Below are 26,180 nucleotides of genomic sequence, written 5' to 3'. Positions count from 1 at the left end.
CTAGTTTTGTGTTTTTTAATTAATTTTCTGAAATTTGTGGAATTTGTTTTTCATTTGGAAGTTGTGGATTAGGATGTCTAAATAAAGGTGGAAAAAGTCGAGTTTAATGCAATTTAATTCCAGGCAATAAGGTAACAAAAGGTGAAAATTGTGAATGGAGTATCGACTTTCTTTTGGCACTGTACATATATATATATATATATATATATATATATATATATATATATATATATATATATATATATATATATATATATATATATATTTTATATATATATATATATATATATATATATATATATATATCAGTGCTGAGCCAATATCCATATCGGTAATTGGAAATGCAGCATCGGCCGATTGGGGTCAGTGTGAGTGCCGATTAATTATCGATTACAGTACTGTCGGCAACCCAAAAATCTTGAGTAGCTTTCACCCTTGTTTATGGTGAATTTCAATAAACAAAATAAAAAACAATGACATTGAATTATAGAAGTTTCAAGAAGATGTGCATTCACATTATTCTTCACAAACAGCTGTCAACTGTCGTGTGAAGGTTTGAAAACATTTGGCTTGGTAATTTGGGAAATGTCAAGATGGCAAACAACTCAGAAATCGGGTGTTATCAAGTTTTTTTTTTTTTTTTTTTTTTTTTTTGCTTTGAAACTCACAAAGAGAAACAACGTAACCTTTCTAAATCATGCCCGATTCATGTAAAATATCCATTTGCTTGAGAAACAGCTGCTGGTACAAAAGAAAATGCGATCGCTCATTTGCTGCTGAGGATAAAAGTTAAAACCTCCTGTACCTCCTTCCTGAGTACGTCTTGACGTCATATGTTCCAGGCATACCCAAGTGCATCAAAGCGCCAGTTAAATTTAGTTTTTTCACATTTCAAAGGCGGACTGACGGTATCCACTTCATGTGTGCACAATGCACTAGGACGTCATTATTTACCACTTTATATTCGCTGTCGGACGATTATGCAGTACTGTCAGACCCCGCGTATTCACAAGTCATAAAGCGTGACCTGCTTCTACATTCGCGCTTTGCATGTTCGTGCTTTTTTATTTAATTATTATTTTTTAAAGCACTTCAGGATTGGTCTCCTATGTCCACCTGGGAAATTGGAAACCAGCCAAAATCACAGCATACATAACAAGGACAAATGTGTCCAAGAGCTGCGTCGTAAAGGTTTTGTCTTCACCAGAGGAAGAAGAACAACGCGGAGCTCTCTTCGAGCCAGCGTTCGCAACGCGGCTAAAAACGTGAAAAAACAGATCCCCTTAACTCCAGCCCAAGTGGCTTCCTGTACTTCAAATCATCAGCAAGATCATGGAATCCATCATCTCAGTTCACATAAAATCATTCTTTTTCTCCAACAGCCACATCTCAGATAATCAATTCGGATTCAGACCTTGTCACTACACCTGGACATGCTGCTTCTACTCTCCCAACAATGGTGGAAGCCCTCAATATCCATCCATTAGGACCATACTCTGTGCAGAGCGTTGGTGCCGCCGAAGCAGTCTCCTTGGCTATTGGGAACAATCCTGGACGGGTCGCCACTCCGACACAGTATACCAGCATGCTGGCCCTCATTTTGCCGACCTCGGAAGGATGACAGGCAGAGTCAACCCCACCTGGTGTTAATTCAACAGCTGAGCGGGATTTGAACTCAGGACCCTAGGATCCCAAGCCCACTACCCCAACCATTAAGCCAACACCAGGCATGCCCTCAATATCAGACCTGAGATTAGGGCCATCTCTTTGGACATATCTCGAGCTTTTGATGCAGTCTGGCATCCTGCCTTGCTCTCTAAGGAAAGGCAGGAATCCAAGGCCAATTCCACTCTTGGATTACTGACTTCCTCCACTCTCTTAGACAACGTGTGGCAGGAAACAGAACCTTTTCATCTCCTCTCCCTGTCAAGGCTGGAGTGCCCTCAGGCAGTATTCTCGGCCCCATATTATTCCTAATCTTCAACAATGATCTCTCTGACTTTCTGGAAAATCCTCTTTATCTAATTGCTGATGACTCCAATCTCTGCCATAACATCTCTCATCCTTCTGTCAGACAGACAGCAGCCTCTTCCCTCTCCTCAGACCTTGACACAATCACAAACTGGTCAAACACAATTTTGCTGATGTATCCATATTCTCCACCCTTTGTGTTCTCTCTTACCCCTCATCGTTGTCCGTCTCGTCGACTTTCTCCCTCTGCCCTACTGTTGGTGTTTCCCCTTTCTCCTGCTGTTCCCTTTGTTATGTTGTGTCCTGATTTGGTCTGTCATCATCTTTCACAAGCCTGGACCATGAAAAAAAAAATAAACGAGAAGGGCACTCGGTAGAGCGCATACCTCCACCTCGTAATGCCTGATCCACGAGAACATATCTTGCCCAATACATTTTTGAAATATCATGCTAGTTATTGTTTTTGCCCTATCTCTCAATGGTGAAGAATCACTTTAAAAATTAAACAACTCTCGTATCCAGATCTGGATTCGGATCTTCACCAAAATCGAATCAATTTGTCCTCATCACACATCCAACCTGTCCACCAAGTTTCATCCGAATCTGTCCACAACTTTTTAAGATATCCTGCACAAAAACAGACAAACAAACAGACAGAGAGGGTGAACACAACCTCCTTTACCCTTGGTGGTGAAGGTAATGATGCCCCAACATTTGTGGACCCTGACATCCGCGGAAATGTTTCAGGAACGTATCCCCCGCGAACAGCGGGGTCCGACAGTATTATATATTTTTGGGATTTTTTTTTTCGTTTTAACACCAGTAATCAGTTATATTCAAATTTTCTAAACAGCCCAGCACTTATATACATGATAGAATGCAGAATTTTAATTGGTGGCACATCATTTAACTTTTCCTTTTCTTCATGGTACACGGTGCGCAATGGTCACCATTCGCTTTTCTTTTCCAGCTCAGGTATTCACTGCTGTCAACTACATTCCAAATGAACAGGTGGTGGGGGGTGGGGGCGTTGCCGTTGCATGAGACTTGTACGAGTCTGTAGATGTGGTTTAATTTTGCTCACTCACCGATAGATTGTCAAATATTATCATGCAGGTATGTTATGTTGGTGTTAAAAAAATTTTTTGAACAAGCAATCAATCCTCACAGTATTCTAAATTGCCTCCTTCGTTATCTCCAATTGGCTTCCTTCAACTGCCAAAAGCCATGAGTTGCAATTGCTCAATGTGCATTCCTTGGCTGCAATCATCCAAACCTCAAGCTATCTGATTTTGAGTTTGTTTCATCCTGTTATTAATCACCAACTTAACTAAACATGATATCTTATTGTTTTGGACAAATCCAGTTGTTTTTTTTCTGTCGTAATCTTGCGACAAGGATACGTTTTGAATACAACTTGACCTTTCATGAAGCTGTTACTGGTTTCTCTTTTTTATTATACTGGCTTGCAAACTACTCAGCGATAATTTTATTTAACTTTTTAAAACTTCATTCGGCACATCAGTTTTGTTATTTTATGCTTCCTCTTCTCAAAGGTCATCCTTTTTTCTTTTGCAACATTTTTCATACCAAACTGAAATCTAGTTGTTCATTGATGGTAGAAAAGTAATTGCTTTTGTCTTATTGTTTTTCTGTCAGTACCGCCTCATAAGTCTTGCTGTGTTCTAGGTACAAGGAGCGGCATCAAGTTCAGCTTTATGGAAGAGGGTACCTTGCCGGCATTGACCTGAAGCAACAAAAGAAGGAACAATCCAAGTTTTATGGAGACTTACTGGAGAGGAGAAGGACACAGGAAGAAAAGGACCAGGAGGAGTAAGTTTCTTTGGCCCTGCGTACTTGTGTAGTTCCAATGAAATACTGCAATTGCCAAATTAACCAGTTAAATTGGAGCGTGCTTCTCCCTGTGAACTTGAGCATTATTAGTGCTTCAAGCCATTTACATCTTGTGATCTGCTACCTGTTGCTCTCTTGAGTGAGTGACTGCTCGCGGTGCATGTGCAGAGTCCGGCTGAAGAAGGAGCGCAACAAGGAAGCAAAGCAACGCTGGGACGACCGCCACTGGTCTCAGAAGAGGTTAGATGAAATGACGGAGCGTGATTGGCGTATTTTCCGTGAGGACTACAACGTGACCACCAAGGGTGGGAGAATCCCCAATCCGATCCGTAACTGGAAGGAGATTGGTCTACCTTCACATATTGTGGAAGTCATCGATAAATGTGGCTACAAGGTAAGACTTGGTTCGAGAGTCTGCACCCATCTGACACTGAGTGCTGTCTGGAAGTCATTTTTTTAATCATTCTCTTCTTTGCAGTCCATAAATAAGGCACAGATATATCACTAGCCAAGCTGAAGTAATGTTGTTGTGTCCAGGGGGCTTGCCCCTACCTGGACGGATAGCCAAACGGTTCTCCATTGGAGGCAAACACGTGATCCTTGGAGATTCATGGCACATGCTGGAAGGAAGGGCGGTAAAGGCACGAAGCAGACTGAAGCACAACACAAGAGTTTATACTCAAACCCACTACAAATAGACATCACAAGCAACTTAAATAAATATGGGTGTTTAATGAAAATATATCAAATATTAACAATGATAATAATTCAAAGTGCAATAATAAAAACGTAAGGGAACACTAAATTCCGATTTGAGGCGCCTCCACACAGACTTTAATACAGACAAGGGGACAGAATGATGAAAGAACGTTCTTCCCTTTCTCCCGGCACTTGGCTATGTGCCCAGAGATGAGTTTCTGGAGCTTGAGGTTCGCCAAACCTCATCGTCACTGCATGGGAAAACGTGCCAAAATGGCGCCAAGCCGCTCTCTCGGCTGGAAGCATACGGGATGTAGTTTGAGTGGTGATATTCAACACCTGGTTGGCTATCATCCTTCCGAGGTCAGCAAAATGAATACCAGCCTGCTGGTATCCTGCGTCAGCGTGGCGACCCGTCCAGGATTGTGCCCAATAGCCCAGGAGACTGCTTCGGCAGCACTGACGCTCTGCACAGAGAATGGGCCTAATGGATGGATGGATTCAACACCAGGGCTCAAAACAGCCAGGCAGCTTATTTTCACTATCGCACTTGCCGACGCCGGTCCTTTGCAAAAATGGCACTGTCTGCTTCCCCGATGGCCCAACTCGAGGCTCCGAGGCTTGATCTCACATGACCCAGTGAACAGTCAATGGCCAACGTCCTGCTCCATCACGCAAGCAAATTTGCCTCAGCACGAACACGAGAATCGTGCAACCTTCTTCACCATGTCGAGGGAAAGCCAGCCGTAATGCCTTTCTCTTCCAACCGCCATTTCCTCACTCCTCCTGTCCCACACATTCAATACGTGTCCCAACTCAATCCTCGTCCCTTTCCTCTCTGACGTCGCGCCCATTAATCATCCACTCCAGGGGCGTGGTTTGCGAGTTGTCATTCATGTGGTTTGGTGGAGGCAGAGTTTCTTGCCTGCTATGAACCTGCAGCTCGGTCATTGTTTTAAGGACGAGATCCCTTTTTATTGCCAGTCTTGAAATGCAAAAACATGGGAAATGGTCACAGGGGGCAATCACATTCTGGGAGAAATTATCCTTCAACCCTACCTAATTAACACAGCAATGCTCCCAATGCGGTGACTCGTAACACTTAAGCTCAAAGTTTCCCGACTTGATTTACATTGAGATCTCTCCTACACGTCCACGGACCAAGCTACTCTATGCAATCCTATCTTTTCTATGAAATCCCTCCATGTACCCCACAAACATAACAATATATTGTCGCGTCCACAAGGCTGAAGCTGCACTCTGTGGCAAGCATTATAACACCTCCAATATCCCGCCCACATGCGGCCTCGTTCCGAACAACTGAGCAGCGATTGCCTGATTTCTGTCTGTTGTGGATTTTGCATGCTTTATAGCTGCTTTGTTTCAAACTAACTCTATCGTAGAAAAGGAATCATATCTGGGCAAAAGAGATAACGCAATTTCAACTGGACATGTCACTTATAACTATGAGCAGTTGTGCCGGATTCCAAACAACGCCCGTGCCAATGACTATGCCATCCCACGCCGCCCGTTCCGATGATGATACCGCCCGTTGTGATGACAATGCCGTACCACGCCACCCGTTGCGATGACGATTTTATCCGATTTTGTCATTTTTATCCAACTATATTTCTCAAAGCCGGCCCGTCCCAAGAACTGCCACTTAAGACTGCTAGCATTGATTATCCGTGGGCGCTTACAAAATGCGAGCCACGGGGAATAAAGTTTGATGAGTGTGACGTCATGGTTCACACAGTTTGTTAGCCATATTGAATTGATGGCAAATGTTTAAATATCTTTGTCAAGGCGGAATCCAATTTGGGGCACCCATCCCTTTCCATGCATGCAACAATATGTGATTGATTTGTTCTGTCTTTTTTTTTTATTCAAGGTGTCCTTTTATGTGTAGGATACAATGTCACCACCTTAGAGGAATACAGTAATCCCCCGCTATATCGCGGTTCACCTATCGCGCCCCCGGTTCATCGCGGGTTTTCCCTTGGAACCTAACTAATTTTTTCTGCGGATTCCCCCGGTATATCGCGGTAATAATATATAAAATATAAATTATTTGAGCAATAAATTATAACGCAATAAATTTAAGCAATAAATATTTGGACTTCCGGTTCCGGTTTTGGAGCGGCGAGAGGTCTCCTTCAGGGCTCCCTGCTGACGTTCTCAAAGTTAAGTTTCCGGTTGTTATTTGTCCCGTTTTAACTGTTTAATTTTCTCACCTACATGTTACTGTGTGTTCCGAGTTCGGTTTTGTTTCAAAAATCGTGCTATTTTGTGAGTATTTTTGTCGACGTTCTTCCCTGGTGTTTGAGACCAAGGCCTAGGCTCGAGGCCTACCGGTTCCACTCGGTGTTCGATCGTTTTTTTTTTTTGTTTTGTTTGTTTTTTCTCCCCATTACCTTCAATTTCTATCCTCCCCATTACCTTCAATTTTCATCCTCCCCACTTTCCAAACATCCCCCATTCTCCCAACTAATCTCTTTCTTATCTCAAAAAATAAATAATAAAAATATATATATATATATACCCAACAACAACAACAACAACAACACGCTCACCTTCTCCTGATTCTGCTTCTTCTTCTTCCTCTTAACTTCCTCGTCTTCTTCCTCGATTTTTTTTCTACATTTCCATGGCCTAATCTGTTGAACTCTCTCATACATTAATATTAACAACAAAAACGATCTTATAATGCTTTATCTTCCTCTCTCACACATGTGGTACTCTTTACTGTTTCACAATGCACTACTCTTCTGCTATTTTAACAGACTGCTCTCATTTCGACCTCTCCTTCATTCCTTGCCTAAAAAAATCCAACTATTACAGCGCTTCTTCTCTCCATTCTCTGAATTCGCCTTCATTGCATCCATCAAGAATTGTGTTAAATCGCATCTCTGACCGAAAACTTTTAAAAACCACAGTTTGCCATGGATGTTCGCTTTCCATCAACCATTCTTTTTTTCCAACCTCCAAGCCTCCCTTTCACCTCTCTCAAAAATTCCCCCCTCACCTTTCTCCCACCTTTCATCCGCTCACTCTTCCTTCTCTAAGTTGCCCCCCCTCTCATCCACCAACCTGCCTCCCTCCACTGCCCTCTCACCTCCATCTCTTCACTCCACCTCCTCAAATCCTCAACTGCCTTCTTCCTTGTCTCTTGTCCCCCCTCTCCCCCACCACCACAGAGCCTTTTCTCCTCCTCATTCGGCCCCTCCCCTCACTATTCTGCAATACCCCACACTCTTTCAGCAACCCTCCTTATCTCCCCCCCTCGTCCCTTGTCCTACCCTCCCCCTCCCCCTCCCAAAGCCTCCTCCCCTACCTCTTCATTAAAAGTGTGGACCTCAAATATTCGGGGCCTTCGCTCAAACCTTTCAGATCTTTCCATACAGGTTGCCACTGACAAACCAGACATTATCTGCCTAACAGAAACTTTCCTCTCCCAAGACGTGTCTGACTCCCAAGTATCTCTCCCCGGTTACTCCCTCTTACTGTATGACAGACCTGAGCCTCGTCCTGGTGGAGGTGTTGCTCTCTTCATCAAAGACTCTATTCCTCACTCTCCATGCACTGCTCTCACTCCCCCACACCCCCAGGAATACCTCTGGCTTCGGCTTCCCCTCCACTCCCACCTCATGTTTATATGTGTACTGTACCGTCCACCGAACAGTGATGACTCCATCTACACCTCACTATCCGAAAACATGGACCATCTTCTATCTTCTCATCCAAACTCTCTCTTCCTCTTATGTGGTGACTTCAATTGTCATCACGCCAGTTGGCTAGGTGTGGGTACCTCTCTCACCTGCCATGGCACCTCAGCAAAAGCTTTCTGCGACTCATTGGGACTGACTCAATCGGTCAACTTCCCGACCCGGATCTCAACCAATATCTGCTGCTCTTCCTTCGCTCCAATTGGTTCTTCTGACCACGTCCTTGTTAAAGTGGACATCTCTCTGGCTGTTATCAGAGAACCACCTCACCGCCGTCGAGTCTGGCATTTCACTCAAGCCGACTGGCAGGGTCTCCGAGCAGCCATCAAACTTACAGACTGGTCTCCTATCACTACTTTCTCAAACATCAACTCATCCTGGGAATTCTTTCAAAGAAACTTGCTCTCCCTCATGCACAGATTTATCCCCTCTCGTGTTCAGTTGTCCTACCCTTCCTCCCGCCCTTGGTTTACTGAAGCTTGTGGCGAGGCAGTTGTCCTGAATCAACTTGCCTTTGCCTCATGGAAAGCAAACCCAACTGAGGGCAATCTCAGTTCCTTCCACAAAGCTCGGAACAAGTGTGTATCTACCCTCAGGAGAACCAGAAAACAACACCTTTCTCATCTCAAGTCTGAACTCTCAAACCTCTCTCCCTCCTGAAAATCCTGGTGGCGTTTAATCAAATCTGTTTCTGGTGTATGTTCCCCCTCCATCCCCTCCCTTACCTCAAATGGCCGCATTGCTGATTCCACACGTGATAAAGCTGAATGTCTAAACTCGGTGTTTGCAGCTAAATCTTGTGTCCAAAACCCATCACTATCTCTACCCACTTTACCCAGTTGCACCCAACTGTCCCTGGACTCTGTATCCTTTTCTCCTGACAAGGTGGAGAGCTTGCTTTCAAACCTCGAGTCAGATTCTGCAACCGGTCCAGACGGCATCAGCCCACGTGTCCTCAAAGCCTGCTCTTCTGCTCTTGCTCACCCTCTCTCTGTTCTATTCACCCTCTCATTTGCCCAAGGTCATCTGCCATCTGCTTGGAAATCTGCGAACATCACTGCCCTGCATAAAAAAGGTGCAAAAACAGATCCCTGTAACTACAGACCAATCAGCCTTCTCCCAATCATCAGCAAGGTTATGGAATCCATCATCGCTTCAGACATGAAATCCTTCCTCTTCTCCAATGGCTTGATTTTCAATCATCAATTTGGTTTCAGACCAGGTCACTCTACCCTGGATATGCTGCTTCTGCTCTCCCATCAATGGATGGAGGTCCTCAATGCCAGACAGGAAATCCGAGCCGTATCCCTGGACATATCACGTGCTTTTGACACAGTCTGGCACCCTGCACTACTCACCAAACTCTCTTCCCATGGTATTCAAGGCCATCTCCACTCATGGCTCGCAGACTTCCTCTCCTGTCGCAGTCAACGTGTGGCCCTAAATGGAGTTCTTTCATCCCCTCTTCCTGTGCAGGCTGGAGTTCCTCAAGGTAGCGTTCTGGGCCCTGTTCTTTTTCTGGTTTTCATCAATGATCTCTCGGACTCTCTGGAAAATCCTCTATTTCTCTTTGCCGATGACTCCACCCTCTGCCGTACCATCTGTCATCCCTCAGACTGGCAAGCAGCAGCTTCTTCGCTCACTGCAGATCTGGATAAAATCACAAACTGGTCCAACATGTAGAACATGTCTTTCAATCCAGACAAATCTCACACTCTCACAATGTCTCTTCGAAAGGACCGTTTAGAAACCCCCCCCATCCACTTTCTCAACAATCCTCTGGAAGAAGTCTTTTCTTTAAAGCTTCTGGGTCTCACTATCTGCCATGACCTTTCCTGGGAAAGTCACTTTTCCAACCTCGCCTCAAAAGCCAGTCGCCGACTGGGAATCCTACGTCGTGCAAAGTCCTTCCTCGGCCCTCTTGAGCTCCTGACCACTTACAAAGCTTTTGTCCGTAGCCTGATGGAGTACTGCTCTCCCCTCTGGGCTGGTGCTCCTGCCTCCCACCTTTCTCGGCTTCACGCTGTCAAAACCAGGGCATTTAAGATCATCGGCATCTCCCGCAATGAAGCTGAGTCTTTGGTCCTCTCACTCAATCACCGCAGGTTGGTCGGTGGTCTTTCTGTCTTCTACCGACTCCTCTCCAGCCTTGCCCCCCCCCTGCTCTCTCTCTCTCTGCGATTTGTCCCCACCACATTTCCACAGGGCGCTCAAGGTCCGCCAACAACCCCCTTCTGGTAAAACTACCAAAATCACGAATCACTGCTCATCTTCACTCTTTCATTCCTCTTTTTTCCTGCCTTTGGAATAAACTTCCTCACTCTATTCTTTCCCATTCTTCCCTCCAGGCTTTCAAAACAGCTGTTCACCACCACCTCTTATCTTCCCCCATCCAAATCCTCGATCTTTTCTACCCCCGATAATCCACCCAAGCCCACTTCCTTCAATTCCCCTGCTTTCCTTCCTGAAAGTCCCTGTAATGTCCATCTTCTCTTCGCCATGTTCCCCGTCACATCCCCATCCCTCTCCCTTCCACAGTTCACCTAATGTGTCTGTTCCCCACTGTTTTGTCCCTTCCACTCCCGCCCCTCTTGTCTCATGCCTCCTTGCTGTGAGTTGTGTGTTAACTCTCATACGAGCCTCGACCAAGGTATACAAAAAAATTAAAAATAAAAAAACGCGTGGTGCTCGACGAGTCACACAACGCACGAGACAAAGTTTCGCTTGTGAACTTCGAATATTTTCTACGTTTTTTCTTCAAGCCCCACGATGCCGCCTCAACGCCCTGCACCTTCTAAGGCTTCTGGCAAGGAACCGAAGTGCCAGAGGAAGGTCCTGATGCTCCAGGAGAAGGTTAAGGTGCTCGATATATGCTTCGGGAAGGAAAAAGGTTTGCTGTGGTTGGATGAGCACAGCCAAACCGACCAGACCAGACAAGTCGATCTCTGGCACCTCAAACCCGATCATTGCCAAGCTGACCAGACCAGACGAGTCGATATCCGGCACCTCGAACCCGATCATTGCCAAGCCGACTAGACCAGACAAGTCGATCTCTGGCACCTCGAACCCCATCATTGCCAAGCCGACCAGACCAGACGAGTCGATGTTTTTGGGAGGCATCCATTCATCGCGGATTTTCACTTCTCGCGGGGGGGTTTGGAACGTAACCCCACAATAAATGGGGGATGACTGTATTCTTCTTCCAAACAGTCAGCCAAAGCAAGGTGCTGTGCTCTTCATGAAATTCTTTTCTCGAGTGTTGACTTTCCCCCCAATACAATTTATCCCAAGACGACCCTCAAACATTTTCATACTGATTGGATAAAGCGTTCGATGTACGGAATTATGACATCATCAAAAAAAAAATCACACTTGTTTCCCATGTGGAGTACTTCACACATGCAAAGTTTCATTTTTTTCTGTGGAGCGGTTTCGGAGATGCATATGTCCAAAATTTTTCCTTTTTTCAAAAATGGCTGCCACACCACGTTACCTATAATGTCCAAATTATCATTGAAACGTTATACATGAGTAGTCACACCAATGGTGAAAATTTTGTGTTGCTCGGTTAAGCGGTTCCAGCGAAAACAGAGAAAACTACAGGGGGAGCACTCGGGAGAGTGCAAAACCTCTGCCGCCAATACTGCTGGGTAACTCAAGTGAACCTTATATCTTATTCATTAAAAATGATGTCAACAGTGCTGACAGAGTTATAGTTCTTTTCTCCAACATTTTTTGGGGGAGGAGGGGGGGGGTTGGAAATCACTTAAAACATGTAAAAATGCAAAAAAAAAAAAAAATCGGAATTTTGTTGAAAAAAAGTTGCAAAAATTTTTTTTTCTCTCTCAATTTTTTTTTGGGGGGGTGGAAATCACTTAAAATATGTAGAAATGCAAAAAAAAAATTTTCTCTAACAATTTTTTTTTTGGGGGGGTTGGAAATCACTTAAAACATGTAGAAATGCAAAAAAAAAATTTCTCTATTTTTTTGGGGGGCGGGGGGTTTGGAAATCACTTAAAACATGTAGAAATGCAAAAAAAAAATTCTCTATTTTTAATTTGGGGGGGGGGTAAAAAAATATTTTTGGGGGGGGTTGGAAATCACTTAAAACATGTAGAAATGCAAAAAAAAAAAAAAAAAAAGTTAACAAGTGAAATCCTTCAATACAGCGCGTGTGGTGAATCAAATGAGTACACTAATGTTAAAATATGCAATTTATGCTTTTTCAGTTGAAGAAGAAATTAAAAAGCGTACTTAATATTAGAAATGTAAAAATCTTGTTATTATTGTGATAAGCACCTTTATATATAACAGAAGGAATGAAATCATTCGATACAGCGTGGCAGGAGGCCGCAAAAGAATTATTGTAAGTAAATTTCTACTACTAATGCATGACGAAACACTTGTTTATGGCTCATATTAAAGAGAATGATGGCATAAGAAGAACTTAGCCTGGAATCCTCGTGCATAACACCGCCCACACAACACACGTGGTGTCCTTTGACCAATCAGGAGCAGTGCAGTTTCAGTATCGTTTCCTTCAGCTCGATTGGTCTTGTCCTGCACGTGATGTTTTCGGGTTTTTTTTCGTTCTTGTTGAATCGGAGGAGATTATTTTTTCGTTCTTGTTGTAAGTAAATTTCAACTACTAATGCATGACGAAACACTTGTTTATGGCTCATATTAAAGAGAATGATGGCATAAGAAGAACTTAGCTTTCTGCGTTTGGCGCGAAATGTTATGGTGGACGGAAATGACGTCTTTCATTCGTTCGTTCGTTTGTACATGAGGGGAGCGTTTCTTTGTTTTTTTTTCCGTCAAGCAATAAATTAAATGGTTTTCACATGTATAACACATTAGTTTCACAAATTTCCATTGAAATACTCGGGTATTTCCGTCAATTGTCGCCATTTCCGTCAAAGTTGCGCACTGCATCTACCGGATGGCCGTCATTGGCTGTCTTGAGGCACGTGGGGGGGGGACAGGGGGACACCGGACCCACCGGAGACGTGGTCGACGACGCCGGGGACATTTCAAACTCGGTGCAATTGTATACAGCGCATGCGCTGTAATAAGCAAGGACGTATGTATGTGTACACAACCCAAAAACTAAATGCTTCCAGAGACTTAGTTAGTGGAGGCTTAACAAAACAACTTGTGACCGGATCCTCAACACTCGAGAAGTGACTTCTTGTCTGTTTTATGACATCGTGATACTACTCGTACTTTGCATCCAAGATGTGAGGATTATGGATCAGTGGGGTTCAGAAATCTCAGGCAGAACTCGGCTAATGTTTTGATGGCATGCCATTTCCGGTTCTGTTAGGATTTGGGGACGTGTGTTAAATTTTTTGATGATCGCATTCCAAAATCTCTGAAACATACTCTGAGATGCAAAAGACAATCTTTGAAAGCGGGGCTGCACAAATTAATAATCCTCAATAAGCTAAAATGGGTTGTGCAACACAAATTCTCATTTGTGTTTTTTCTACCTCTGTTAAACCACTCCCCACCCTCCAAAAATTTTCCCTTTGTGTCCATCTTGTCCACCCCTTGCTTTCTTCCCTACCTCTCATCACTACCCGCATCCCTCGTTTGTACGTCTCCCTTTATTTTATCCTTCAACCCTGCTGCTGTTGCTTCCCCCCTCTTTCTGCTGCTCTTTTTGTTTTGTTACATATTGATCTGTTCAGTGTTCTTGCTGTTCTATGAGCTTTGACTTTGTATGCAAAAAAAGGAAACAAAAAAGCTCTCGTGGATAATACACACCCCAAACTCATCAGATATTTCAAGGAAAAAAGTGTGGTCTTGGACGAGTGATTACGGTAAATGTGATATTTGATTTTGGTTGTGATTTTCTGGTGTTTTCAGTATCAGAACGTATTTAGCCCCCCCCCACCCCTAATCAACTACCAAACTACCCACCATTAATTCCCCCACTAATCCCGCCAATCTCCATCCCAGCTTTTCATTTTGTGGTTCTGTGCATTCTTATTCCCACGTACGTGAAACTTCTGTACATGAAGGTTTATTGTAAATACGAGCAAATCCAACCCGTTGCTTGGCTGTCAGGGTGATTAAAGGGGGGAGGGGAGGGGGGGAGAGAGGACTGAGGGAAAGAAGGGGTGAGAGAGAGGACTGAGGGAAGGGAGAGGACAGGATGGAGGGAGGGGAAGCAAGGAGGGGGGGGAAGAGCGAGTAAGATGCAGGGAGGTGGAGAAAGCGACGCCTCACCAAACATTGCAGTGCCCCCTGTTCAAACTAAGCTGGTACTCATCTTGCCAACATCTTAAGGATGACAGGATGAATCAACCCACGTGGTGTTATTTAACAGCACGACTGGTGCTCAAACTCAAGAATGGAAGAACTTAAGCCAGTCACCTTCACTGTGAAGCCAACACCAGGCTTTTGTCACACCCATTACATCAACAGACGCGATCCTCAAAACAACAGTAACAAGAAGGCACTCGGTAGAGCACATACCTCCGCCACGGTATGCCTGATCCACGTGTACGTATCGGGCCCGATACATTTTTGAAATATCATGCTACACAGCACTATATCGTTTTTGCCCGATCTCTCAATGGTGAAGAATCACTTAAAAAATTAAATAATTCTCGTATCCAGATCCGGATTGGGTTCCTCACCAAAATTGAATCAATTCTTCCTTGTCACGCACCCAACCTGTCCACCAAGTTTCATCCGAATCAGTCTACAACTTTTTGAGATATCCTGCACACACACAAACAAACAGACAGAGAGGGATGAAAACATAACCTCCTTCACCTTCGGTGGTGGAGGTGAAGATCGAGCGAATTGCTCATCCCTTTAATTGAATTACATGCACGAAGGAACACCCTTCTGTATTATCATACTATTCAGCCTTGAAAAGTCTGGCTAAGATCGAAATTACGTTCAAAAACCTTCATTTATTTCACAATTTGTTTCAAGAGACAAATGAACACCAATTTAAAAACATTTTATATTCTCTAAACTATTTTGAAAAGCCATCGGTATATATGCAGAGGAACGTTTTTCGTCATGCCATATATCGTTTTTGCACGGGGCATGTAGTGCTGTATTTATTTTGGCAAAAGCATTGCTTGTGCCTTCTGCAAACGAACCCTTAAATGGAACTCTCATAACTCTCTCCATTTCCTTTACCCAACCTCAGGAACCAACGCCCATCCAACGGCAGGCTATAACTATTGGCTTGCAGAATCGTGACATCATTGGTGTTGCTGAGACAGGCAGCGGGAAAACTGCGGCCTTCCTCATCCCGTTGCTCGTGTGGATTACAACGTTGCCCAAAATAGACAGGTGGAAAATCCTTTGCAGCATGGGCAAACGTCTTTCGAAATACATTTCTTGAATTGGATGACGGAAGTGCTTTGACGCGAACCATCTCGGCCTTTTCCTCCTGTTGATCTCAGCCCTGTGTGCCATGCAATTAATTCCTCGTACATCGATTGACCTTTACTTTTCAGTCAGAAAAAGCGTGCCATTACAACCCTAACATTTCATTATTTGTTCCTGTATTGTGGGGGGATGGAGGGCGGGGGGTTAGTTATTTGTTGTTTTGTTTTTTTTTTTGCTGTGGTGTTGCAAAAGGAATTCGTTTTTGTTATTTAACATACTTTAGAGAACTGCTTAATTTTGTTTTATCTTTTGTTCCTTCTCCTCTTCCCCCTTCAAGGATTGAGGATTCAGACCAGGGTCCTTATGCCGTGATCTTGGCACCCACACGTGAATTGGCTCAGCAGATTGAGGAAGAGACGATCAAGTTCGGCAAGCCCCTCGGTATCCGCACCGTGGCTGTCATTGGTGGTATTTCTCGTGAGGATCAGGGCTTCAGGCTTCGTATGGGCTGTGAGGTACACGATTGCCGAGCACAATCACCGTTTATCTTGTTTTGAGGCAGCTTTGGCAAGCGCACGATTTTCTCAACAGTCTTGCACGATATTGCGTTTAGCCTCAGAAGTTGCTGCTTGCTATTCTTTTGAGGGAATCAGAGTTGTAATTGTTCTGTTTTAGTTTTGTTTTCTTTTAAAATAGCACACTATCTTTCAACCGCAATGAGGTACATTTCCGCTGTGATGGTTACGATGGCAACTTCTCAGTGATATTGCTTATTCCGTGCGTATGTGCAGATTGTTATAGCAACGCCTGGTCGACTCATCGATGTGCTCGAGAATCGCTACCTTGTGTTGAGCCGCTGCACTTACGTCGTGCTGGATGAAGCCGACCGCATGATAGACATGGGCTTCGAGCCTGAGGTGAAGAAGATCCTCGAGTACATGCCCGTCACCAATCAGAAACCGGACACAGATGATGCCGAGGACCCTGAGAAAATGACTGCAAATTTCGAGTCGGGCAAGCACAAGTACCGGCAGGTGCCATGACGTGGTTTTTTTGCTGACTCTTGAAGGAAATTGTCTCATGTTGGCATTATTTGAACGCTTATCTATAACTGTTTTGTGATGCGTGTTTCTTAATTGCAAGTCGTTGATGAGTGAGTTTGCCGTACACGATGATGTTGATTGACTTGATCACATTATTGGTTTTTTTTTTTTGTTTGTTTTATTTCGTGTGGCGCAGACGGTCATGTTCACAGCCACCATGCCACCGGCTGTGGAACGACTGGCACGCACCTACCTTCGCCGACCTGCCGTTGTCTACATCGGCTCTGCTGGCAAACCTATTGAGCGTGTTGAGCAGCGCGTGTTCATTATGTCGGAGGGCGAGAAACGGTTTGGCATTCTTGTGCTGCATGCAATCGTTTTTCAATGTTTTTTTTTTTTTTTTTTCTCGACCTGTACTCTATCCTGCAATGCATGGCCACGGAACCTGTTAAATAGAGAAAAACTCTTTGACTATTTATACACAGGTACACAATTGAAGATTGGTGGAGCTGGAATCCGTTCAAATTCACTTGCAGAAATGCAAAACGTTTCATGTGACAAAATGGCTTTGAAAGTGATGTGTTAAGTTGTTGTCTTTTCACATTCAGCAGCAGGATTTTGCTGTTTGGATTCCATCCTGATGGAATTTGAATGACAGCATCTGGATTTTCACGAGTGTGAAACTGTTCAAAGATTGTGCTCTTCAGCCTGTCCTTCACGTTAAACAACCTCCCATCTGCCTGGAAGACAGCCTCCTTCACACTCACACGCAAGAAGGGTGTAAAAATGAATCTATCCATTCGCTGGTTCGTCAGTCGCCTTGACTCCAAATCTAAACGAAATCATGGAATCCATCATTGCAGCCGACGGTCATTCCTCCTTTTAAATGGCCTGATGATTATTTATAATTCTGTTCCAGTCATTCAATTCTGGATAGAGGTTGCTGCTTCTCTTGCATCGATGCATTGAGTTTTTACATCTAAAACAAGAGGTCAGAGCTGTGCTTTTGGATATAACCTGGGCCTCGACAATGTCTGGCACCGATGAAATTGTGTCCTTGATTCACGCATTTCAATTCTGGCCATTGTTGAGTCCAAAGCTCTCCAGAATCATTGACATCTCCAACAAAGAATCAGAGGCACAGGGACCCTTGCTGTCTCACTGTGGACAGATTGTGACCTTTCTTGTTTTTCGAAGACACTCTCCTGTTCTTCCTCCCCTCACTCTTTCAGTTCTTCAGCCCTCTCCATGCCCTTCAGAACACATGCGTTCTTCTCATAACCTTGTTATGCATCCAAAATCGTCTTAATGCTCAACTCCACCGATTGTTTTTGTCTTTACTGTCACCGTTGCAACCGTTTTTCTGAGCCAGTGCAATAAATCTCTTCATGCAAGTGTCGTGTAGATGCCAGTGCACCACCATTTCATGCCCTCTATCATCCATACTACTGATCTTCTCTACCCCCATTAACTCATCCCTTTCCTACCCCAACTTACCTGCAGGTTACAATCTTTCTCTCTCGCTCTCTCTGCTCTCCTTTTTTTCACGTTCATTTGTCCATACTAAACTAAAACTTTTTAATTGGTTTCTTTGCCTTTTATTGAATGCCAGTGTACTAAGTGATCTTAGTCGTGATAGTATTCATTTGTAAGGTACTGTTTCTACAAAGTTGCTTGCAGATGGACACGTGGACAAAGCATCACATTATCAAATGGTGAACATCTAAATATAATGGAGCCTGTATTAGCACAGGGCTCATGATGCTACGATCTGAGGCTCGAATCGCATGTGCCATGTTGATTTGTGCAGTCTCCTAATGTCCTTGTAATTCATATAAAAGCATACTGATTTCTCCGAATGCCCTTGTTCTCCTTGTGATGTATGTACAAACAACTCCATGAACTCTAGATCACTGTAGGGAAGGGGGGAAGAGATGTAATTCGAGAGAGGGTTCTCCCAAATAGATGATATACGTGTTGTATATGATATACATGTAGTATATATACATATCCTAAATGGCCAAAAGTATGTGGACACCTGCTTGTCCAACATCCCATTCCAAACTCATGGGCATTAATATGGAGTTTGTCCCCCATTTGCTGCTATTACAGCCTCCACTCTTCTGGGAAGGTTTTCCACACGATGTTGGAACATTGCTGCAGGAATTTGCTTCCATTCAGCCACAAGAGCATTAGTGACGTCGGGCACTGATATTGGGTGATTAGGGTCTGGCTCGCAGTCGGCATTCAAATTCATCCCGAAGGTGATCGATGGGGTTGAGGTCAGGTCTCTGTGTAGGCCAGTCAAGTTCTTCCACACTTATCTCGACAAACCATTTCTGTATGGACCTTGCTTTGTGCACGGGGGCATCGTCATGCTGAAACAGGAAACGGCCTTCCCCAAACTGTTGCCACAAAGTGGAAGCACAGAATCATCTGGAATGTCATTGTATGCTGTAGCGTTAAGATTTCCCTTCACTGGAACTAAGGGGCCGAGCCCGAACCATGAAAAACAGCCCCCGACCATTATTCCTCCTCCAGCAAACTTTACAGTTGGCATGATGCATTCGGGCAGGTCACGTTCTCCCAGCAGCTGCCAAACCCATATTCGTCCGTTGCCCTGCCAGATGGTGAAGCGTGATTCATCACTCCAGAGAACGTGTTTCCACTGCTCCAGAGTCCAATGGTGATGAGCTTTACACCACTCCAGCCGATACTTGGCATTGCCCATGGTGATCTTAGGCTTGTGTGCGGCTGCTCGGCCTTGGAAACTCATTTCATGAAGCTCTCGCCGAACAGTGCTTGTGCTGACATTGCTTCCAGTGTCAGTTTGGAACTTGGAAGTGAGTGTCGCAACCAATAACAGACGATTTTTCCGTGCGACGTGCTTCAGCACGAGGCAGTCCCGTTCTGTGAGCTTGTGTGGCCTACCACTTCGCGGCTGAGCTGTTGTTGCTCCTAAACTTTTTAACTTCACAATAACAGCACTTACAGTTGACCGGGGCAGCTCAAGGAGGAAAGAAATTTGATGAACTGACTTGTAAAGGTGGAATCCTATGACGGTGCCACATTGAAAGTCACTGAGCTCTTCAGTACGGCCCATTCCACTGAGATTGCATGGCTGTGTGCTTGAGTTTATACACCTGTCAGCAATGGGTGTGGCTGAAATAGCCAAATCCACTAATTAGAAGGGGTGTCCACATACTTTTGGCCATGTAGTACATAAAGAAAAAAGTTTTTACCGTTGTACTTTGGCTATAAGGATGTAGGCAAACAAATGTTTTTTTTTTAACTCTTATTTGTAATTATCCATCCAAAGAAAGTGGATTTCTCATCCCATCTATTTCTTCCGAGCAGTAAGAAGCTTCTGCAAGTTTTGGAGAAAGATTTTGAGCCTCCAATAATCATATTCGTGAACCAAAAGAAGGGCTGCGATGTCCTGGCAAAGTCTTTGGAGAAGATGGGGGTGAGTCATGCCATTGTTTTTGGCATGTATATGTGTGTCATGGGTGGTTGCGTCAGACACCGTACACTCTGTCCTACACACAGTGGGGTGCAAACGTACAAGTACACTTAAATCACTGCCAAGCTTTCTCAAATCACGATTTCAAACACAAATTTGTCAATTTATTGAAGATATTGTTGCGGGCCAGGGACTGGTGGTGAGAACGACCGCGAGGTGTGGGAAGTTACGTCGTCTCCCACCAGTCTCCCGGAATTGTAGGCAGTCGCTCACGGATAACTCCATGAGTTGGTGGGTTGCTTAACCGACCGTGGACGCCAATACCTCCACTGCGTAGTGTAGGGTCTTTTTGTTGAGAGCCAATTTACCTAATCAACGACACTGCGTCGTCTACCGGGGAACCACGCCCTCGGCACGTCTTGCTCGAACCGGGTCACTCTACCGACTGCGGTAGAGTTCCAACTACCGCCTAACAACTCCGGTTCGGGTGCAGTCGAGCGGAACTGCCAAAGCGTGCCGGCTCGGATGAGCAGATTAACGGGAACAAAGACCCGGCTAGAACTCAGATCCGAACTATGCTGGACCAATGAAGGAAAAGACGAAAACGAACTGGGAACATTTCCACAATAATTTATTTACAATAAACGAGGAAATTTATGTGGCACATAAACAGGTTTATTGGGGTGTTATGCAGGGGAAAAAAAGAAGATGTAGTGCGACAATTTACAGCATCTTATAAAGCAGACACAGAGCAGACTTACGCGGGAATTATACAGGCAAGATTTACAATGATCGAAAACACTTATACAGTTTCTACTTATTAGACTGGCACCACACACTCGGACAAAATAAACCCAGTTGAAGGCAAAGGACTTTTGCAGCCAGGGAGGGAGGCGGGCAGAGGTCGCAGTTCTTTCGAGTACCTGAGTCTCGGGGAAAGGAATGCTCCGTGGTGCGGCATCTGCCAACAGTCATGCAGTCAGGTCCACAGCCGCCCGTGTGGAGTTTTGGCCCGTGGAGGAGCTCGAGTGGGCCGGGACCAGTAGTCGGGCCGTCGAGGTGAGACGTGAGCGGAGCGAAGCAGCGGGAACCCCTTCGTTTTCCAACCAACTCCGGCCTCCAAGCACAGAACGAACGACCCCCAAAGAACTGAACGAACCTGTTGAGGATGTTGAGGTCGTGGAGAGATTCACTTACCTTGGCAGTGATATTCACGTCTCTGCTGGCTGCAAGTCAGAGGTCAATAGACGTCTGGGTCGGGCCTGGGGAGTCATGGATTCACTGGATCATGGGGTGTGGCGCTGCCGGTACCTGTGCGGGAGGACGAAAGTCCGAGTCTTCAGGTCCTTGGTACTTCCAGTCTTGCTCTATGGATGCGAGACTTGGACTCTGACCAAGGATCTGAGACGGAGACTTAATTCCTTTTGTACCAGGTCTCTTCGGAGAATCCTTGGCTATCGCTGGTCAGATTTTGTGTCCAACGAGCGGTTGCTGAGAGAGACTCGGATGAGATTTGTTACCTGCATGGTCCGTGAGCGTCAGTTGCGGCTGTATGGACATGTGGCTCGTTTTCCTGATGCTGATCCTGCTCACCAGATTCTCTCAGCGAGGGAGTCTCGTGAGTGGAGGAGGCCAATGGGCCGACCACGTGCCTCGTGGTTGCAGCATGTTGATTGGCATCTCAAGGAGATGGGGATGGGCCAGGCATCTGCCTGGGGGAAGGCCAGACAGAGGCCCCTGGAGTACCGGCGGAAAGTGGACGCAACGACGTGCTGCTCTAGCGCATGCTCCCATACCTGACCTGACCTGACTGGCAGAGTACCCGCCTGACAGGCGATCTTGTTCAAAGCATGAAATACGTTTTTCTGATGCAGACCTTTATTTGGGTGGTGTACAGGCAAAAATAAAAATAACCCGGGTTATGTGCATGAAGCAAAAATATACTTACTCCTTAGAATTCAAAACACTTCACAGCACTGGAAAACGTGCGGACAGGAATACTTCACTGTAAATCGTGGAGACTTGTAATACCCTCCCCCACCTGTATGCAGCGCTCCACGATACACAACTGGCAAAGATAAAAACACCCCAATACATTAATTGGGATCATGCTGATCGTCTGTTGTAGGAGTAGCATGACTAACAAACACACAAACCCACTAACAAACACACAGACTACACAAACACACACACACACATTACAACACTGGTTCCATGAATTATAGTAAGGGTTAATGATGACATGAGAATCATGAATTATGATCATGGAACTTTCATTTTGCCAAAGTGAGGGAAAAGCGTTGCTTCCTTAAACATGCTTGATTTTGTGTGATGGTTGCCCCCCCCCTCTCCATCCTCCTCCTGTTCCTCGCTGGCTCCTCCCTCCCCCCATTGTTGCTCCATACAGTACAACGCATGTACCCTGCATGGTGGGAAGGGCCAGGAGCAGAGAGAGTTTGCACTGTCCAACTTAAAGGCTGGTGCCAAGGATATTTTGGTCGCAACAGACGTTGCTGGACGTGGAATAGACATCCAGGATGTTTCAGTTGTCATCAATTACGACATGGCTAAGTCAATTGAGGGTACAGTACTGTCATGTGCATTATGCCTCCTATTCTTTATTCATTTTTAACCACTGCAGGATTTTGCATGTTTTCCTCCAGGTCTCATCTTCTCTTGTAATGAATAACCCCTCTTCCCCCTCCCCCTCACCCCTACCCCCAAATAATCCCATTTGGCACTTCCTTAAATACGAACCGGAAGAAGCAAAGAGAAAATGTCTTAAATTGGATTTTTTTTTTGTGCAAAGTGTAAGCATGTATTAAACTGCAGGAACCATGTGACTTCCTTCTTTTACATTTTATCTCTTCCCATCCTCCCTTTTCTTGGATTTGTTTTCTCAATTTAAGAACCTGCTCTTACCTTCTCCTCCCCCTCCTTTTCCTCTTTGCATATATAGTATGTGGATTACCATTAACAGATGATACTTGAACATCCTGGTAGGGTAACTGATCCACTCCACTTTCCTCTCTTTTACACACGCACAGATTACACTCATCGTATTGGACGCACAGGTCGTGCAGGCAAGAGTGGGGTGGCTGTTACTTTCCTAACCAAGGAGGATTCTCCAGTGTTCTACGATCTGAAGCAGGCCTTCCTTGGCAGCCCTGTGTCCGTGTGTCCGCCAGAGCTGGCTAATCACCCTGACGCACAGCACAAACCAGGCACGATCCTTACCAAGAAGCGGCGCGAAGAGACCATATTTGCCTAGATCCAACTGCATTTGCACTGATGTGCTTTCACTTTTCTTCATCGCTGGCTGGTTAAGGAACCCAGGTTGTACGTATGTATACCTTTGTTTCACGTTATATTGGTTATTGTTACCACCATGTGATTTCTTTGCGAGGAATATTTTACAGACCCGAATGTTATGTTCTGACTCGTTGGATTTTGTTGTTGTTTTTTAAACAGCCTGTATATATTGAAATGTTTTCAAAATTAATAATGTAATGGAACCACATTGCATCGGTAGTTTAAATGATTTTTTCCCCCTTTGAAATAGCCCAATTATAGGAAAAAAAAATGTTTCCGCACTTTCAGTCTCCCCAAAATCTGACAGCCAAAGGCGTTCTAGTTCGGGCATATTTTTATCACATCCGTGCTTTGCTCGTTAAGCCCGGTACAGACTGGAAGGATGGCCAATCTGATTTTGATCTTGCGTCATTTTGAAGCACATTTATAATTCCTGTGTGTTGGCGTAACAAGGGCCACCCACATGGTGGTGTATTTAGTAGTTTTTCAGCTTATGATAGCCCGTGTACTTTTAATCGGACAGCAGTGTCTGTTGCTATAGCAACCTTTGTTAGACAGTGCTGGCATAGCTTTCAGTGAGTTTGGTGTGCAAAAAACTTGGATGTTGTTGGAGAGATCCGTATGAAAAAAATAAAGGCACCACAACTGGTGTAGCTGCCCATCAAGGAGAACTTTGGATGTCTGAGCCTTCAATCACCGAACAATAATTATTTAGACATTGTGGTCAGCTGTCAAGTAGCCTGCCGTGAGATGGGTAGTGGCTTCTGGGGGTGGGAGGGAGAGATCACGTGAAGGCAATACGCAAATGAGATGGTTTTCCTGTTGTTTTCATTGGTTTGACGTTGAGAACGTAAATATGCAGGTGGTGATGGAGGTGCTTTACGTATATAATATGTATGCAGGTTTATGCATACCTTTACTTCGACTCGCAAACGTTGCTTCGACTCAAACATTTATCATGAAGGGCTGAAGTAAGAATTACATTTTCATGAGTGCAACTGAGAGTTTACCCTGCACATTTGGGTCTCGTCTACGTAACCGTGAAAAGGCCTTTGATATTTGGTGAAGTTGTGCTGTTGGTGAAATTCAAGGAAACAAAATGGATGGCTAGGTCACAAAGCAAATCAAATTCCATGTATTTGATGAAGATAATGAAACAAGATAGCTGCGTTAATAATTGCAAGGAATGTTTAGCTAGCTGTGATAAAAACACACTTTAAAAAAAAAAAAATTCTTCCAAGGCTTTCGGTTTATGTTCAGAAATGGGAAATGCCCTTTGTTTTCTGTTAAAAAGCTCTCCTGGCTTCAAGTTTTTAGTCTTTTGGCAAATTCAGGTCATTGTCTGTCGGAGATCTCAAAGCAAATTGCTCCGAACGTCCTGGCGCTGAGGATGCGGATATGCATCGAGTCTGTCATCATACTCCATGTCAACGGATACCATGGTTGTGCTGGTCTTGCGATGATTTTTTTTTCTTCTTCTTAATGTCAGTAACTGTGCTTATGTAGTGTTGGTCATGTGACTAGTCTTTGTGTTTTTTTTTTGTTTTTTTTAATGTATCATATATTCCCTGTTATCCATCTCTCCATAATGGCTATTTTCCATCTTTTGTACATTCAATAACTTTGTCCTTCGTATTTCCCTGCAATTTTCTTTATTTTTGCACATATAGTATGTGCCTTCTCCCTGCTACAATCTTGTCAAAATGCTAACCTTGCTTTAACATTTGTCCAGCTCTTTCATAACATTAATTTGATCTCTAATAAAACAAAGAATGCCACTGGAGTGTCTATATTTGCATACTGCAACAAAGTAACAATCCCCCGCCTCCCCGTCCCCCACCCCACCTCTCCTCCCCAATTATTCCAGTCAACGGTTGCAATTGCATTTGACATTATATACTTACTGTTGTGAATGTTAGACTGTCATGCGCTCATGCCCTCAGTAAATTCCAGCCTTGATCAATATAAGAGGGATGATGCAAGGACCCAAAGGTCGAATGAATTAGATGATTTATGGAGATGGCAGGAAAGAGAATTGTAAGACATAAAGTATGCACCTGTGAGTAAGACTTTTTGGCTTCTACTTTGATGACAGCCCCTCATAATGTAGCCCACCATCAAGAAATAAAAACTCAAACTTACCTTCTAGATTTGTATTGTGTGCGAGTTAATTACCTTGTTCCAGGTGTATCGCCATGTGTTTGTCATCCCACCTAAGTTAAGTTTGTGTTGGTGGAAACAAGTAGAAAATAGCAGAATTTATTATTTTTGGTATACCTGCTTTTCCTTGTATTTCTTTGTTGTACTTGTCGCAACTAGAAATACCTGCCCACTCCAGGAGTGAAATAAGGTGTCAACACACAAAACCCCCACCCCCAGGCAGGGATCAGTGATTAGACCACTTGCACTATTCCACAAGTACAGGTAAAGATTGCAAATCGCCTTCCCACCTTCACGGGGACGAGTTGAGTGTTTTTTGGTACCCATGACGACCATGGGTACCCCGAGCTCGTATGCAAAATTTGATGGAAATTGGCCAAGCTGTTTTTGATTATACACAGTGCATACATTGGCCTGCAAAAGTATTCACCCCCCTCCAAAATTTTCACCTTCTGATGTCACCTGAGCTTATTTCATAATGCTTTCAAATCAAATTTAACATGCAGTCTTCATAAACTACTCCAAAGTAATAAAACTAAAAATACAGATAAAATGTGAATAAGTTTGATTAACAGAAAAAATCAGATGATTCTC

General features: G+C 44.3%; 1 protein-coding gene across 4 annotated transcripts in view; it reads left to right on the top strand.

Moving 5' to 3' along the window:
• Positions 1 to 25,574, top strand: part of DDX23 (DEAD-box helicase 23) — an 88,220-nt gene extending 62,646 nt beyond the window's left edge. For all 4 annotated transcript variants that reach the window (XM_085872345.1, XM_085872342.1, XM_085872343.1 and 1 more), the window contains exons 9-17: positions 3,661 to 3,804; positions 3,994 to 4,219; positions 15,424 to 15,569; positions 15,946 to 16,123; positions 16,400 to 16,642; positions 16,848 to 16,999; positions 20,009 to 20,117; positions 22,522 to 22,696; positions 23,162 to 25,574. In XM_085872345.1, the coding sequence (XP_085728471.1) occupies positions 3,661 to 3,804; positions 3,994 to 4,219; positions 15,424 to 15,569; positions 15,946 to 16,123; positions 16,400 to 16,642; positions 16,848 to 16,999; positions 20,009 to 20,117; positions 22,522 to 22,696; positions 23,162 to 23,385 (1,597 nt within the window). In that variant the 3' untranslated portion in view covers positions 23,386 to 25,574. The remainder of the gene's footprint in view (positions 1 to 3,660; positions 3,805 to 3,993; positions 4,220 to 15,423; positions 15,570 to 15,945; positions 16,124 to 16,399; positions 16,643 to 16,847; positions 17,000 to 20,008; positions 20,118 to 22,521; positions 22,697 to 23,161) is intronic.
• The last annotated feature ends 606 nt before the right edge of the window (positions 25,575 to 26,180 follow it).

This window comes from Eptatretus burgeri, chromosome 3 (assembly GCF_056783735.1).
Source record: "Eptatretus burgeri isolate ZD-2024b chromosome 3, Ebu_testis_v1, whole genome shotgun sequence".
Lineage (NCBI taxonomy): Eukaryota > Metazoa > Chordata > Myxini > Myxiniformes > Myxinidae > Eptatretus > Eptatretus burgeri.
This window is presented reverse-complemented; position numbering and strand designations above follow the sequence as displayed.